Below are 16,011 nucleotides of genomic sequence, written 5' to 3'. Positions count from 1 at the left end.
GGAGAGTTTTCCCCTTTGAGTTGGTGAATATTGGGGATTAGCGACAATTGTGGCGTGCCAATTGAGGAGCGTGACCGTAGGTATTGTGGTGGAAGATATGACCGCCCCGCGGAATGGGCCAGTGTGAGCAGCGGCAGGGTGTTTGTCGAAGCGGCACTTACTTGCAACAGACAGGGTGCATATAAATCTCAAGCAATCTTTGTTGTCTCAATTCCATTCGCTATCTCAATTTGTGGCTTTCTCGCGCATCCGTACATGAAAAGAATCCTAGAGGCTCTCCAGGAACCATATGGTTCCCGGAAGGCCGGGGAAACCACCCTTCCGAGGGTCCAATGCAGTGGTTTCCCACTGCAGTATGTAGTCTATAGAGAAATTAGATATCTAGTTCTTTTGAGTAGATAGAAATGAAGACTTACCAATGCCCGCGTCGATTGCTAGAAGAACACCATATAATTTTCGGAATATTGGAAGGTCATGGCGTTGAAGAAGTCAACTGTAAAGTTCAGAATCACGTTTGATGTATTGTGAACAACATGATTAGGCAAATAATGTCGATAATGACAGACCAGAGGTTGCGTAAAGCTTCAGGAACGAACGAGTTGTATTATTGGATTACTTAAGGGAATATGAAGGTCTCCTGGGGGAAATATTATTTGTGTGCAAGCGGTGCTTCTTCAGGAGAAGCGCGGTCATGTGACCTGATTCCACCGACTTACTGTCGACAAAGAAGGCAACCATTGAGGAAAACGGGACAGCAGGGTGCTATTTAGATGGATTGGTTGGACCGAGAAATAACATGCAGTTGTCACCAAGTTATCATGATTATCGACATCCGGGGTTAGGGGTATACCCAAATCTGGGACTAGCCCTAAGTTCTAGACAGCGCAGATTTTAATATTTGGATGTTACGGATAATGAATTTAAATTTTTATTTATATCAGCGATCATGTGTATTAATGTTCTTTACAAAAATTGGTATATGTATCGAGTTATCACTGCAAATATATATTCAAAAACGCACACGATGCCAAGAAGACATTTAGCAAAATTTAACACTTCACCGTGAAGGCACCAATACTAAAAATACGAATACAATGATATCAACCAGTCAAACCATTCTATCCAATGAAATATTTGAAAAAAAGATTAGAAAATGATTGATAATAATTAATCATTTAGTAACGCTTACCCAATAATTGGCTGTATATCCGCATCCAACCAGATCACGTATTGTACCCCACTGGTATCGCCATACGACCAGCTGCTGCGGCGATCTTGAGTAATATATCCGTAATACCGTATTAATCTAACCAGATCCGGCTAGTTCTTGCTGACGGACATCTTTGTAATGGTACATCCGTCAAGATTAATGATTCATAGATCCGGACTCGCATCGCGCCTGATTATAAGAGTTGAATAATTCAATCGTTGGCTCGGATTTAGAAAAATTGAATTAATTCTTCATCTTCCGAGAACCTTCGACTGGATTCAATTGATTGACGCGCGCGCGATCTATCAAATATAAATACCGCCGTCTTGGTCTATGAAGCTCTTCCTCTCGTTTTCAATTTGCATAGCAGCAATTCTCCTGGCAGCAACATACCAGAACCTGAACAGCAGTTTACTACTACAAGACATTCAAACACAAGTCGTTGATTTCGTGTCGCGCACTTTGAACTACAACAACAACAACAACACCTCCACCATAACCGATACATACGACCAACCCCTCACCACCTCAACCGACAGCACAATGACCGTCGCACGCGGTATCCGCATGGCCTTCCAGGCCATTGAACAAGCTGAAGGCGCCGGCGCACGCGTCCGCCGCTCTATCGGAACCGCAAAGCTTCGCAACTTTAGCCCGTTCCTGATGCTGGACCACTTCACCATCGGCAAGGGCGCCGGGTTCCCAGACCACCCTCATCGCGGGCAAGAAACCATCACTTACCTGTTGTCAGGCGGCGTGGACCATGAAGACTTTGCCGGAAACCGAGGCACTATTGGCCCCGGAGACCTGCAGTTCATGACTGCCGGCAAGGGTATCATGCACGCCGAAATGCCGCATGAGAATGAGGATGGCAGCCCCAACGTTGGCATGCAGCTGTGGGTTGACCTGCCCGCTGCTTTAAAATCAGTCGACCCACGATACCGCGACCTGCGCGCGAGCGAGATCCCCACGGTGAACGTGGACAACGACAGGGTGATTATAAAAGTCATCTCAGGGCAGTCGCACGGCGTCGACTCTGTGCGCGATCTCGCCTACACGCCGCTGTGGCTTTTGGACATCACCATCAAGCCCGGCGGACACGTTAAACAGCTGCTGCCCATTGGCTGGAACGCGTTTGCGTACACACTCGAGGGAACCACGCAGTTTGTCACCCCCGATGGCAACAGCAAGTCCGTGGAGCAGTTCCACAATGTTGTGTTCCAGCAGTCTGGCGATTATATCGAGGCTTCTGTGCCCGAAAACGCAGACAAGGAGGCGCGGATAGTGCTGGTCGCGGGCCAGCCACTGGACCAGCCGGTTGTGCAGTATGGTCCGTTTGTGTGCACGAGTAAAGATGAGGTTTATCAGGCGATGACTGATTTCCAGGCTGGCAAGAATGGCTTTGAGAAGAGTAGGGGGTGGAGGAGTGAGATTGGGAAGAGGATGACTGGATTTTAGTTTTTTTTGTTCAAATTTTGTTGTTTACATGTAATGACCTTCCGATGTTGTTTCAATCTGTCATACCCCTGTTGTTTAAACATGTACATGCTAGTTTACATAAATAGTACTTGAATTATACCAGTATGCTATTAAATTATCCGACTGAATAACTGACCAATTAATAACAACATAAAGCATAACAAGTGCTCCAACGTCTTAATCATACTATTTTCAACAACTATCATACAACAAAACTCAAAATTCAACACGTACCGCTTGCCCCAACTCGCCATTACAAGAAATAACTCCTCAAATGTTGATTCATGGTCGAGTGAGCTACCCGAGTTGACTGACCTCTTGACATCTACTTGGCAAAATGAAGGTCGTACGAGAGCCATTTCCTGGCATTCACGCCATCCGCTTCCAGTCCCGGAGTACCGTATGTGAGCGGCGCAAAGAACAGGAACGAGTAAATCACAGCAGCCAGGATAGCGCCGGTGGCAGCCCAGCCTGCGAGCAGAGATCGCGTGCCCAGGCGCTCCTTGGCTGTGCGGGAACGGCGCAAGACAACCTTGCTTTTGCTTGAAGGGTCGGCCACAATATCTGCGCGCGGTGGAGGAATCGTGTCGAATGTGAAGATGAATTCAACTAGAGCGGCAGCCACAAGGCAGGAGGCGACGTGGGATGGGAGATAATGGTGCAGGAAACGCTGGCGACCCATCAGCCAGAACGGAAAGTAGTGAGCAGCCCAACACAAGAACAAGAAACCGGTGCTGTTATAAAGTCGAGCACGAGCACCAGGGCCCCAAACTAGTCACGTTAGTTTTGATTATTAACCCCAAAAAAGAAGAAAACTCACTCTCTTCAACAGCGTCGATGCCCCGTCGCAAAGATAGCTGGTCAGCACCAACAATACCAACAAACACAGACAGCAGACTGCTGGTGAGCCACCAGCCAATTGGGTTGCCCAAAAAGTAAATCTGCTCGCGAGTGTCGTTCTTGGTCCAGAAGCTAACACCGCGGAGAAGGAATGGCCATTGGAACGGCTCGCTTGCGTATGGGTGCTCGCTGGTGAGAGCATTGTTATGGAAGAACATGGCACGCTGCAGCTCCGCCCACTTGCGGACAAATGACATCTGCTCGACCTTGCGTTCTTCTTTCTCAAAGCGCGGTGAGCCTTCGGGAATCGACGGAATGTCGTCAATATACCAGACGTTGCTAGACTGCAAAATGTTCTTGTTTCCGTTGATCTCGGCTTGCTTGTAAGCCCAGTCCGGGAGAGGGGTAGGATGTGTCCACATGGCTACCTTAGTAGGAACGTGGACAAGCTTGAAAAGACTGGAGAGAGATCGGAAATTCTGACCAGCCTTTCCATTCTCGATTCGGATCTCAAACAGAGTATCCTCACGTCGTTCCTCGGCGGCCAGCTCCAGCGGCACAGCGGTAAATTCCTGGTTGGTGGGCATCATAGGCGAGGCCACATCGTGCGTTAGAAGAATTGAGTTGGTAAACAGGTGTCGGAGTTGGACAATGTCTCCATTCTTGACCTTGTGGCCGAGACCCTCGGTGTCTTCAGGCAAAGGGTTTGCCGGCAAAATCTGCCAGTGGTTGTTGGTGTCATTGAACGGGTAACCTGTAACTTGCTGTCCCTGGCTGGAAATACGGCCGTCGTCATAACGAAGAGGATACTGATCAAAGTGGCTGTGGAGGAAAACCTTGGTGTCCTTGTGGCGGATCACAATGTCGTCAAAGTAATTAATGTCAATAGCGTTGGCGCTCATCGAGTTATCAGAAAGCGTAGCCTGGAACTCGGGCGTCATGAAATCGTCTCCAGGTCCAGATCGGGTGAGAATGGCAAAGTGAACTTGGAACCAGAACAGGTAGAAGAAGAACGGAACAATGATAAGACCAAATGTCCGTGCCGCGAAATGGTGGCCGAACTTGAACAGCGACAGGGTGCCTCGAGGGCGCTTGATATCGAGGAGGTTCCAGAGGTCAATAGCAACAGCCGAACCGATGGTGACAAAGGTAAAGACACCGACGTATTTGGTAGAGATGACACAGCTCAGGCAGATACCGGTCAGGAGAAGCCATTTCCACCACTTGCGCGAGAATTCATAGTGACGCTGCTTGTAGAATTTGACGTAGCACAAAATACTCAAAGCCATGCTCAAGACCAAGCATGCATCCAACAGAATCAAGCGATCCTCGCCAATGTGAGCATTATCAAAGACCATCAGACCGGCCGCTAGAACGCATGCTGGCAAGGAGTAACCAGACTCCCACATGATGTCAAAAACGACCGGGATCGTCAGCGCTCCGAGCGTGGCAGGCAAAGAGCGGTAGGCGATGTACGGGACATTGTTGTCAATGTATGACTCGCCAATGTTGTCAAAGGTGAAGCTGCCATCGTAGCCGACCAGCCAGCCGACAAGAGCGAAGAGTAGTTTGGCAAAGGGAGGGTGGACATCGAAGAAGTACGAGCGTTGTAAATAATGCGATGCAAACTATACACACAACGGAATTAGCAGTTGTGTAATGCACAAATCTTGATCCAATTACACACCTTTCCGAAATGCACTTCGTCAAAAACAACTTCATCGGGATAGTGAATATTCCAGAACCGAGTGAGGAAAGCCAGCGCTGTCATGACAACCATTCCAACCCAGTAATCCCATTCTGAAGGTGGTTTGGCAGAAACAACAGCAGCTGCAGGGCCGCCCTTGCGAGGCTCGGGGGGGACTGGCTCGGCGACATCTCGTTTCGCGGGCCCTCTCTTGCGGAGGGACGCAGAAGGAGACGACATGATCGAGAAGAAAGAAGAAGGAAACAATCAGAGAAAGCAAGCGAATGTGGAGGGGTATAGGAGACCGCCGTTGCTGGAAGATGGATTGTTGGTTAGCTGTGGGTTCTAGCTTCCGGATTCTAGCGCTAAATTGCACAACAGGGGAAATATTACGTTTTAAAGGATGGAAAAGAGCATTGCCAGGGCAAGCAATGAAAAAAAAAGCTCAAGTCGGCGAAGAAGACAGCCGTGGTGGTTGAGAGAGCTTTCAGGAGTCGAAATAATGTCGAGCAACTTTGTTGTAACTTGTTGCGTGTCCTTGGACGATCCGTCGGAGATGGTCGGCCAATAACGATGACGCACCCGACAATCACATGTCCCACTCCGAGTCTTTTAGTATTACTGCTAGTACTATTGTGATATTATTGTCCATGATATTCAATTTTTATTTGCCAATCTATGTACATTGGATAACTATGTGCAAGTGATACGTCATATTGATCGCCCAACAAAAAGTACCAAAAAGTACCAAATTTCATGCATGCATGCAATGTATGTGGATATAGATGAAAATGCCCGCAAAACACCCAACTCCGCTAGTGTAGACATATATAAAGGGAAAAAAAAAAAAAAAAATGAAAACTCGATCTTTTGATGAGTCTATTCATCATCGGACAGACTTAAAAGTTCAAGCTCCGCCCGAATCAGACTCTGGAATTCGTGTCGAGGCATGCCGCTCGTCTTGGCAAGTCGGTACAGGCCTTTGATACTGCTACCAATGTGCTGTTTGATGGCGACCTCCGAGGCCGATTGACTCTCTGCTTCCTGCTCCAGCTTTGCTACAGCAGAGCCCGACGAAGCAGACGAGGGCCGCGGGTGGTTGAGCATCATGGTCACTGCTTCGGCATGCGCTTGGTCATCTCCGAAGCCGTTTTGAGCTAGGATGTCCTGCGTTTCGTGTGCCTTGTTGTGTTGTTGCAATATATCGGAAAAAACGTCGCCATTGAGAGACGAGACGCCAGGCTCGGGGGTCTCCTCCGAGGGATCATGGTTGTCCATGGCAGGCTGGACATCGGCGTACCGAGAAAAGTAGTTGTCTTCAGACACTGCAGGTGCCTGAGCCATGGAGCGAGGTGCAGGTGTCTTGGCCGCTGGTGTCCTGCTGGGCGAGTTGTCATACTGGGCCCAGTAGTCATCGTCATCGTCGCCTTCGTCCTGCGTCGGCTCATCGCGGTTGTTACTGTCAGCAGCCTTCAAGGCATCGTCGATGACGTTCTTCCGAGATTGCTCGTTTGCCTCTCCAATTGTGTCGGACCATATTGTGTCGCCATCATCCGGGTTTTCGTGCGGTTGCAATTCAGCAATGCGCCAGCCAGGACCACCGCCGTCCGGGTCATTCGGGCACCAGAGATACAGAATACTGATTTTGTACTCGGGCAGGGCTATCCTCGAGTGTAGTGTTTCTTGATCGATGCGCTTGTACACAATCGCGATATCTTCTGGGATCTCAATCTCTCCAGACACCGGGTGCGGCTCGAATTCGACACCGTCCAGCAAGCGCGTCACACTGTCAGCCTTGGCATCTCCCCAGCACAGGAGGCGTAGCCAGGAATCAGCTGGCGAGTCCGGGACGGAGCTGAAAATCTGCACGCGCTGGCGCAGAATAGGCGAAAGAAGAGGGAGGAGCGTGGGTGGCGGACGGGTCGAGACAAAGGCGATTGGCAGACACGCCAGCAACGGCGGCAAGAGATCGCGAGGCTCGGGCGGCGGCATGAACTCAACCATTCTGGATGTGGTCAGACCGGGTCAGATCTACTTGTGTATCACTGTATATGTAGAGTGCAGGAGAAGGGATCAGTCGGGTGGAAGAGAGGTGTTTTGCTTTTTGCAAATCTGGCTAGGGCCGAGACCGACAGTAATACAACAAGAGCGGGGGGGAAAACACGCAAAGTGTGGGCCAAGGAAAAAGAGGACGACGAGCAAAAGAAAACAGCTGATAACTTACCGAGCCATGAAGTCGCAGTCGCAGTGGCAGTCGGCGTGGTGGCCGGTCGTCCGCGAGAGCAAGTTCCATTTGCCCGGATGGAGCAGTCACTTTGATAGCAGCAAGGCTTGTCACAGTAAGCAGCCGCGGGGCTGCCGGTGGGGGCTTGAGATAGATAGCTAGCTCATGGGTAGTATAATAATAATAATAATAATAAAGGCCGACCAGGGCGGTTATTTGGAATAGCTAAAGACCAGACTATGAAGGAGCAAAAGAGTTAAAAGTAGTCCTGAGGTTTTTTCGGCTGCTCCGAGACTGCTCCCTTCTTTCCTTCCTGGCTCGCACCTGCCGTGCCGGAACTTGAAGAAAGCGAGCCGGACGCGATCATGGAGAACAAGAACCACCAAGCCAACATTTGAAGGAAGACTACTACTTCGCGATAATAATACTTCACATGATGAAGCCTCTCAATTACGGTCTGAGCAGCTGGTCTGGAGCATGATACGTGATTATTGATACGGCTTGGGCGCTTACTGACTGTGGATCACCGGCTTCGGCTTCGGCCGTGTTCGATCGCCATCCAGCCAGCCAGTTAGCGAGCAATAGTCAGCAATTATGAATGCACCAGCTCGCTAGCCATAGCTGCATACTTCCCCCGGTGTGAGAGAGAGAGAGAGTCCCTTTCGATATATTGCCGGCCAAGGATGGAGTCTTGCTGCATGCTCTCGGGGTGTATTATTTGCTTGTGAATGGACATGCCGACGGTGACTCGCACGGATTGAGAAATTTCGAGTTACACAGCTTTTGCCCCGGAAAAAAAGTGGTGCATTCTCGAGTCTCGAAGGTATTGCTACTTTTAATTCTTTACAGAGAAGAAAAAAAAAAGAGATCACAGACAGACCGAGGAAAAAAACGACAATGGACAATGCCACAGAGCCCTACCGGCCTGATCAGGAAAAGCAACAACAAATACCCGCATCGGCGAACCAGATTAGAGACATTGATATTATTGGCGATGACGCTGAACACGACAAGACGCGCCTGCAGCTGGAAAAAAAGCTCCGCCTGAAGGTGGACTTGCGCCTGTGCTCTATCGCGGGGCTCTTGTGCAGTCTCAATCTGCTGGATTCGGGCATTATCTCGTCAGCCTCGGTGACGAGCATGTTTACCGATCTGGGACTAGAAGGCCAGCGCTACTCTGTCTCCATCTTTATCTTCACTGTTGCAAGTATTGTCTTCCAGCTGCCGTCGACCGTGGCAGTGCGCTTCGTTGGGCCACGGTTATGGTTTGCTCTAATCACCTTTTGCTTCGGCCTCGTCACTCTCTGCACGGCTTTTGTGCAGACATGGCGTCAAATGATTGTGCTGCGCGTGCTGCTTGGTATCTCCATGTCCGGTATCTACCCCGGACTGACTTATTTGATTAGTACGTGGTACACGCGCAAAGAGCAGCAATTGCGCTTCGCCTATATGCAGTCGGGCGAAGTCCTGATCCTAGCCACGGGAAACATCGTCAACTACGGCCTCAACCATCTGGATGGACGCGCCGGCTTGGCGGGCTGGCGCTGGATGTACATTGTCCAGGGCCTCGTCGCCTGTCTTATCGGAATTACCACTTACTGGTGGATGGTCGACTTTCCTGAAAAGGCAGGCGAATCCTTCCTGTTTCTCTCCGAGTCTGAGATCCAGCTAGCCATAGAGCGCATCCGTGACGACCGCGACGATGTTATTCCAGACCCCTTTTCGTGGGAAAAGATCTTTGTGCATTTCCTCGACCCAAAACTGTACGGCTTTGCTGTTCTCTTTTTCCTGTTGAACCTGGTGTCGACATCCATGTCGTATTTCCTTCCCATTATCCTGGAGTCTGGAATGGGCTTTTCCGAGAACGCGAGCATCGTCCTGTCTGCTCCGGTAAGAACCTATCCTTCCCTCATAAGTCCCCATTGTCATCTAACAGTAACTTCAAAGCCATACTACTGGGCCGTCATCCCAGTGCTGTTCACCTCCCTCATCGGCGACAAACTCCGCCTGCGCGGACCCATGGTCATATTCAACGCGCTCGTCCTAATTGCAGGTTTTCTCATGTTCGGCCTCCCCGTCTCCAACCAAGTGGCTGTCCGATACATTGGCACATACCTCGCCACCGGCGCCTACATCTCCAACTGGGCCGCTCTAAACGCATACCAAGCGAACAACATCGTCGGCCAATGGAAACGCGCTACCGTTGCTGCTGCTGTGTCTGCCTGCAACGGCCTCGGTGGCATTGCGGGTAGCTTTATTGTGCGCCAGCAGGAAGCGCCGTGGTATCCCACTGCGGTGTGGGTGTCGATCGGCTCGCATGCGCTTATGATTGCGATTGTGATAGTGTTTTCGCTTTGGTTTGGGGCTACGAATCGGTTGGAGAGGAGTGGGAAGATTCTTATTGAGGGTGTGGTATGTTTCATTCTTCATTCGGTTTGACTTTTTTTTTGTCGGTACTAACGGTGATATATAGCCTGGGTTTAGATACACGTACTGATCATAGACATCTCGAGAAGCTGCATCTTAAATAAAAAGATTCATGAGTTACGTTGAATGACATGATGAAAATGAAAAAGAAAATGAAAATTAGTTCTATATCTACACACTAAACTAAAAAATACCAACTGATCCTTGATACACTCATACTCCGTTTAAATGTTATTATACCATTCAATGCTAGCTCCGACTGGATACAGGGGGTATACTGCTGACAAACTGGACACACAAAAAAAAACAAAAAGGAGAATCAAAACAAGGCTGAAATATGTAATTTATCTTTTTTTAAATCCCTCGATCCGTCTGCTCCAATTTGCTTACCAGTCGTTTCATCCCCGTCCATTCTTCCGACGGCACGTCTTCGACGGGACCGCCCAGGGCTTTTCCGACTTCAAAGACGGTTACAACGCCATCAAGCCCGCCGGTTGCGACGCGGCGGCCTTCGCGTTCTTCCCAGGCGATCTTGTTCAGGCTGCGTGTTAGGACGCCGCCACGACCTTGGGATGGTTGGGTTTTGACGGCGGGGACCTCGGTATCGGTGTATAGGTCCCAGATCTCGACGTTGCCGCCGCCGTCGACTAGGCCAAAGACGCCGGGTCGGTGGGGGGACCATTTGGCGTCGTAGACTACGTCTTCCCGATTGATGTCGAGTAAGGGGGAAATCACTTGAGGGCCTGATGCAGAGCCAGTGGCTGACGCCGCTGTCGTGGCGGGCGGTCGTACGCGCCACAGCTTCACGCTCCAGTCTAGACTAGAACTGAGCATAAGGTCTCCGAAATCGACAGGGCCTCGGGCAGGGTGGAATGCGGTGGACATGATAGGTGCAGCATGGCCGCGGTAGGCGAGACGCTGGTCTGTGCCGGCTTTGGCGCCAGCTCGGTCATATCTGTGACAAGGGTATATACCGCCTTCTTCAGTTCCCACGAGGAAGAATGTTGGATCAGACTGAGGAAATGACATTGTAGTCGGTGCCAAGTCTTCTGTCCTAGACGGTGGAGGTGTAGTCAATTCAAGATATTCCTGAGGCTGAGACAGCATGTCCACTGTCCAGCCGCAAACGACACCGTCCGTCGATGCCGTCAAAATATTATGTGCGTTTTGAGTGCCGATAATGGCGATGCTATAGACAGGATGTGTGTGTCCAGCTCCTGTGAGCGGCGTCTTTTGAACCGGAGCACCGCCTCCTGCGCGGCTTGATCTCGTGTCCCATAGCAAGACTTGGCCAGAATATGTGCCACCAACGATGAGGTTGGGGTGGAATGGGGAGAATTTGGCTGTAAGGATGTCCGACGTGGAGTGAAACACGTATTCTGGACGAGAGTGAAGGTGTTGATTCCATACTTGGAGAAGACCGTCGGGTTCATGTGGCGCCGTCGGATTCTTCGTATATGCAGCAAGAACCAATTCCGGAAACTAGGACGGCAGTGAGCCATAAATGCCGTTATTTATATAGTGACCAGCTCTTACCTTGGGCGAAAAGCTCAAATCGCTAATCATTCGCTTTTTGCTCCACCTCTCGTCATAAAACTGTGCCACTTCTTTGATCCCTCTTCTCTTCCTGCCGTACTCTTCATCTTCCTCGTCATCTGCATTGACACCCCCCAGCTCGTAATCTGCCAAAATATCATACTCTTCGTCAAGTGCGCGCTCGATAACTTTGCTCGACTTATCGACAAAGTCCAAAAAGTCATCCGAAGAGGTAACCGCATTGAGCTCATCATCGTTCAGTGTCCGCAGAGGGTATCTCACTTGAGCCGATTGCGCAGCATTTCCACTGAGTTGCTGCGATTCCTGGATCTCCTCTTCTATTTCTTTACGTAGTCTCTCGCGGATTTCGTCGTCTCGTTCGCGCTCCCTGCGACTGAGCCTCTTGCTGGACGGCGACGTTGGTCCATCTTCGGTGTCCACAGGGCCATCGGCGGCAGTAGTTGGGGATGGCGGCAAGTCGTCCGTCTGCACGGCTTTGCTATACGTGACAGTTTCCCTCTGGGGCTCAGGGGCTGGCGCTGGTTCGGGGGCTATGGGCCCAGACGCATCGGTTTGCGTGGCGATCGACTGTGATACCATCCGAATTGGAGGAGAATATATTTCGGCATTCTCGCCACTTAATTGACTGGCGCTCAACATCGAGTTTGGGCGGCTGCCTCTTCGAGAGGGGTCGTCTCCGTCTTTGAATGAAGTTGAGGATGGCCGGTCCACCAGTCGTGAAATCAGGCTGTCGAGCTCTGCTCTGCTGTCTGTTCGACTGGGCACAGGTGAAACTATCTAAACAGAAAACGCGTTAAGCAACAATTCGACTAGGATGTAGACGGGAGGGTGTGTTTACCTCTGAAGCATCACCAATGCTAGCTCTGTTCTGCGTGAACTCCTTCTGGCGCAGCTCTCGCTGGCGCTTGAGCTCTGCGAGCTTTGCCTTTTTGGCGAGGATCTCGTCCTTGCGAGCCTGCATGATCGCTTGCCTTGGGGAGAAGGATGGGGACGAGGATATGAATCAATCAATAATAAACGAAGGTAGTGAGAGGAAGGGAAAAAGGAAACGCCGAGGAGCGTGGCGCGAAAAGCCGAGCAGTTGCCAGGTGGAAGGTTATTGCCACGCACAATTATCATTCGCTAATATTCAATCTATATTCGCTCTAGTAGGCCTTGGCACTTTTCATGTGCGTTGATTCTAATTCTTTACTCGTCCTTATTGCGACGCCCCTGTAAACCAGTATTTATGCGTTGCAGATATAGATATCATCTTGCATCAGCTTCACATTTTGTGACATGTTAATTTACTATTTCTTGCTCTAGCACGCCTCAGCAATAGTCTCAATTGCTTGGTCTACTTCCCCTATACACAAATTCTCTATTCTAACCGATGCTTTCAATTAACACCGTTTGTTTACGGCTACAATAATAGGTTAGCGCCCCACACCAAATAACCAGGAAGCTTCCGCACACCATTATTTAGCTAAAAGGCACGCAAACTCTAAATGACGTCTTTATAGTCTGAGGTGTGAGCGCTTCTAATTTCTTTTTAACTCTTTAACAGGCACTCTACCTCTTGACTATAATTGCCCGTCATCTTCCCAAGAACTGCGAAGTCTGGTTCTCAGATGCCTCTCTCAACTTTCTTCAGCCCTTGGAGTGGATTTGACCAAGACCCTTCCCATGCATATAGGGCTAACAATGACAAGTTGAAACTACGCCTTCAAGATGTGCTATTTCGGACATGGGACTTGGGGTTTACTGCTTTTGGAGGGCCACCCGTGCATTTTCGGATCCTTTATGGCAGGTTCGTAGCTTGCCAGGGAAAGATACCATGGGTTGACGAGCAAACCGTGAGCTGTCTTGCCTTGAGACCTTTGTAGTACTAGCTGAGAACCTAAATCTATGCAGTATCAGGAACTCTTTTCCATATCTCAAGCACTCCCCGGACCAGCAAGCACGAAGATGCTGTTTTGCATTGCTCTTATCCATGCAGGGTTACTACCCGCTCTATTTGTTTTTCTGCTATGGAGGTGACTTCCCACGTATAATTACTTTTGCATTCACAGCTCATAGTTAAATGGTAGTATGCCTGGTGCGATTGGAATGTACGGTCTTTCACTCGGCATCCAGCAGATAGAAGATACTCTCCCTGATCCTGTGTATGCTCTATTGTCTGGTCTAAATGCTGCAACTGTTGGTATCATTGCACTTGCTGCAGTTCAGGTACAACCATTTCATAGTCGCTGTTTTGTGTGCTGTGCTTAATTCCTACAGTTATCGGAAAAGGCAATTACGGATCGTTTAACTCGAGTGCTTGTTATTTTTGGTGGCTGCGCTGGTCTTTGTTATAATGCCTTGTGGTATTTTCCAGTATTGATGGTAACTGGGGGCCTCACAACACTTTTATGGGACCTATACGGTCGACGAACAGTCACCACATTGCGGGCCAAACTGGCTGGCCGCCGACACAGTTCCCCCCCGGACACAGAAGAAATTAATGTGCAGAGTATCCCAGTCAGCCAGCTTCAGCCATCTTCTGTTGCTCAGAGACGAGCAATTGCCTCCCAAGCAAGCACAAATCCTCAAGACTCTCTTACAATCCCACATGTTGAGCCCGGAGTTGGTCACCAAGAAAGAGAGACCACGGATACTCTTTCCCATGCTATACCCTTAAAAGTCGGGTTAACCATTATAGTTGGATTTTTTGGTACTAGTTATTCCTTTGCCCTTCTGATATGCACTGCTAATGCTAGCCTAGCTTCTTTCATTGCGATCCTCATTGCCCGCGGGATTACAAACCATCCTCCCTTGGAGTTGGATCTTTTTGCAAGCATGTATCTTGCTGGCACTGTTATTTTTGGTGGCGGACCAGTCGTTATTCCTCTCCTTCGGGAATATGTTGTTCAACCTGGCTGGGTCTCTTCTCGTGATTTTCTGATTGGCCTTGCAATTATTCAAGCCTTTCCGGGTCCAAATTTCAATTTCGCCGTCTACTTGGGCGCGCTTGCTGTCGCGTCAATTTCGAAGCCCACGATTATCGGCGCTTTTCTTGCTTTTCTTGGCCTTTTCTTGCCCGGGCTTTTGCTCACAGTTGGCTTTCAAAGCATATGGAGAATCCTTCGAACCAAACCCGTCACCACCAGTATTTTGAGAGGGCTTAATTCTACCGCCGTTGGACTGATTTTCACTGCTGTTTACCGGCTGTGGGAGATTGGGTATCTAAGCTCCGACACCACAAATGGACAGAGTTTAGGTAACAATCCATTTTGGCTGGTGGTTGCGACTATAGCTTACTCATGTACTGGATGGTTCAAAACACCACCAGCAGCGGCCATTGTATTAGGAGGCGTCTTGGGATTATGCTGGTACGCCGCTGTTGGTAAATAAGCGTTCTTCCACAAAACCCTGTTTTCCGAGACCAACATTGAATCAATTACCAATGAAGTCAATCCTATCTTTTTTCCTACCAAGATTCATCTATTCCCATTTCTACCATACTGAAGGCATCAAACAGGACAATTTCCACCCACACCACGGACTCGCGTTTTCGTTCCAGGCAGTAATTACTTGTACATGTAAGAAAGCTCCGCTTGGCACTGGCGCTAAAGCCGGTGCGTGCCTGGTCGCGGATGACATAAGCAGCAGCGCTCGGGCGGCCCGGAAAAACTCGCGACAGGAACTTGCAAGACCGAGTCGGCCGCGCGCAAAAGGTGACAAGAGGAACCCCATTCTTTTTCCCCGACAACAAGCAATTGACCCTGGAAATCCTGTCCCGCCTTTCCAGTTGGCTTGTTGCTCTCTAGTAGCAAGCTTCTTCCCTTCGTTCTATACCGGTCTCGTTGCTCGCTCCCGGAGAGAGAGAGCCTTATCATCACCATGGCTTCGCAAGGTGTCAATGTGAGTAGCAGCCCAAGGGAGGAATGCGTGCTCGCTTCGGCGGCTCTTTTGGCCAGCAGTCCCACTAACCAATTCAATTCGTTTGAATTTTGCAGGTTCTGCGATACTCTGCCCTCCTCGGTGGCCTTTTCTACGGTGTCTGGCACCAGTCCACCTTGAACACTCAAGCCAAGGACGCTGAGAAGGACCGAGAATACAAGCACAAGGAATCGTTGATACAACAGGCCAAGGCCGAATGGCTCCGGAAAAACCCACCGCCACCAAAGAACACAGGACGTATGTTGCGACCAAATGAATTTTCTCTCCTTTATTGCAGGGTTTGAAGACCGAACCTCACGCTGACGGAAAAAAAACAGTCATCACAGACCCCGAGGACCCTCGATTCGACTTCGAGGCATTCCTTGTTGCGAAGGCGGCCGAGAAATAGACGCGATAAACATGGTGGTTGGAGAAAGCGTGTGTGGGTAATAGATGGCATTCATGACGTTCACTTCACTCGGAACAAATTGGTCAAAACGCCAAAACTTTGTATCATTCAAGTCATCTCTTTTGTTTTCATTTCGATACATTTGACATTGCGAGCGAAAGGGAAAAACAACAAAATTCCATTATGATAGACCATTTCTTGCTGTCTTTGTACATACCCTGGTCTTCACTACTGTCTGTATACTACACTACGGGTTTGGCCGCGAGGGACAGGGATCG

General features: G+C 49.6%; 6 protein-coding genes across 6 annotated transcripts; 3 read left to right on the top strand and 3 right to left on the bottom strand.

The window, feature by feature from the left end:
• Nucleotides 1-1,543: 1,543 nt before the first annotated feature.
• On the top strand, nucleotides 1,544-2,668 carry TRUGW13939_01132 (uncharacterized protein; the record flags this gene model as incomplete). Its single annotated transcript, XM_035484335.1, has 1 exon — nucleotides 1,544-2,668. One exon carries the CDS (start codon nucleotides 1,544-1,546, stop codon nucleotides 2,666-2,668), a length of 1,125 nt encoding a protein of 374 aa, XP_035340228.1.
• Nucleotides 2,669-3,014: 346 nt separating this feature from the next.
• TRUGW13939_01131 (uncharacterized protein) lies at nucleotides 3,015-5,456 on the bottom strand (the record flags this gene model as incomplete). The annotated part of the gene is made up of 3 exons (XM_035484334.1): nucleotides 3,015-3,460; nucleotides 3,510-5,157; nucleotides 5,217-5,456. 3 exons carry the CDS (start codon nucleotides 5,454-5,456, stop codon nucleotides 3,015-3,017), a joined length of 2,334 nt encoding a protein of 777 aa, XP_035340227.1.
• Nucleotides 5,457-6,095: 639 nt separating this feature from the next.
• Nucleotides 6,096-7,220, bottom strand: TRUGW13939_01130 (uncharacterized protein; the record flags this gene model as incomplete). The annotated part of the gene is made up of 1 exon (XM_035484333.1): nucleotides 6,096-7,220. The coding sequence occupies one exon, from the start codon at nucleotides 7,218-7,220 to the stop codon at nucleotides 6,096-6,098; it is 1,125 nt and encodes a 374-aa protein (XP_035340226.1).
• Nucleotides 7,221-8,337: 1,117 nt separating this feature from the next.
• Nucleotides 8,338-9,937, top strand: TRUGW13939_01129 (uncharacterized protein; the record flags this gene model as incomplete). The annotated part of the gene is made up of 3 exons (XM_035484332.1): nucleotides 8,338-9,330; nucleotides 9,388-9,852; nucleotides 9,914-9,937. 3 exons carry the CDS (start codon nucleotides 8,338-8,340, stop codon nucleotides 9,935-9,937), a joined length of 1,482 nt encoding a protein of 493 aa, XP_035340225.1.
• A 284-nt stretch (nucleotides 9,938-10,221) lies between these two features.
• Nucleotides 10,222-12,385, bottom strand: TRUGW13939_01128 (uncharacterized protein; the record flags this gene model as incomplete). The annotated part of the gene is made up of 3 exons (XM_035484331.1): nucleotides 10,222-11,349; nucleotides 11,404-12,201; nucleotides 12,263-12,385. 3 exons carry the CDS (start codon nucleotides 12,383-12,385, stop codon nucleotides 10,222-10,224), a joined length of 2,049 nt encoding a protein of 682 aa, XP_035340224.1.
• Nucleotides 12,386-13,512: 1,127 nt separating this feature from the next.
• On the top strand, nucleotides 13,513-15,733 carry TRUGW13939_01127 (uncharacterized protein; the record flags this gene model as incomplete). The annotated part of the gene is made up of 6 exons (XM_035484330.1): nucleotides 13,513-13,632; nucleotides 13,684-14,116; nucleotides 14,168-14,774; nucleotides 15,213-15,306; nucleotides 15,402-15,582; nucleotides 15,663-15,733. The coding sequence occupies 6 exons, from the start codon at nucleotides 13,513-13,515 to the stop codon at nucleotides 15,731-15,733; spliced, it is 1,506 nt and encodes a 501-aa protein (XP_035340223.1).
• Between the last annotated feature and the right edge of the window lie 278 nt (nucleotides 15,734-16,011).

This window comes from Talaromyces rugulosus, chromosome I (assembly GCF_013368755.1).
Source record: "Talaromyces rugulosus chromosome I, complete sequence".
Classification (NCBI taxonomy): Eukaryota; Fungi; Ascomycota; class Eurotiomycetes; order Eurotiales; family Trichocomaceae; genus Talaromyces; species Talaromyces rugulosus.
The sequence above is the reverse complement of the archived record's forward strand: the minus strand, read 5'-3'. Positions and strand labels throughout refer to the sequence as shown.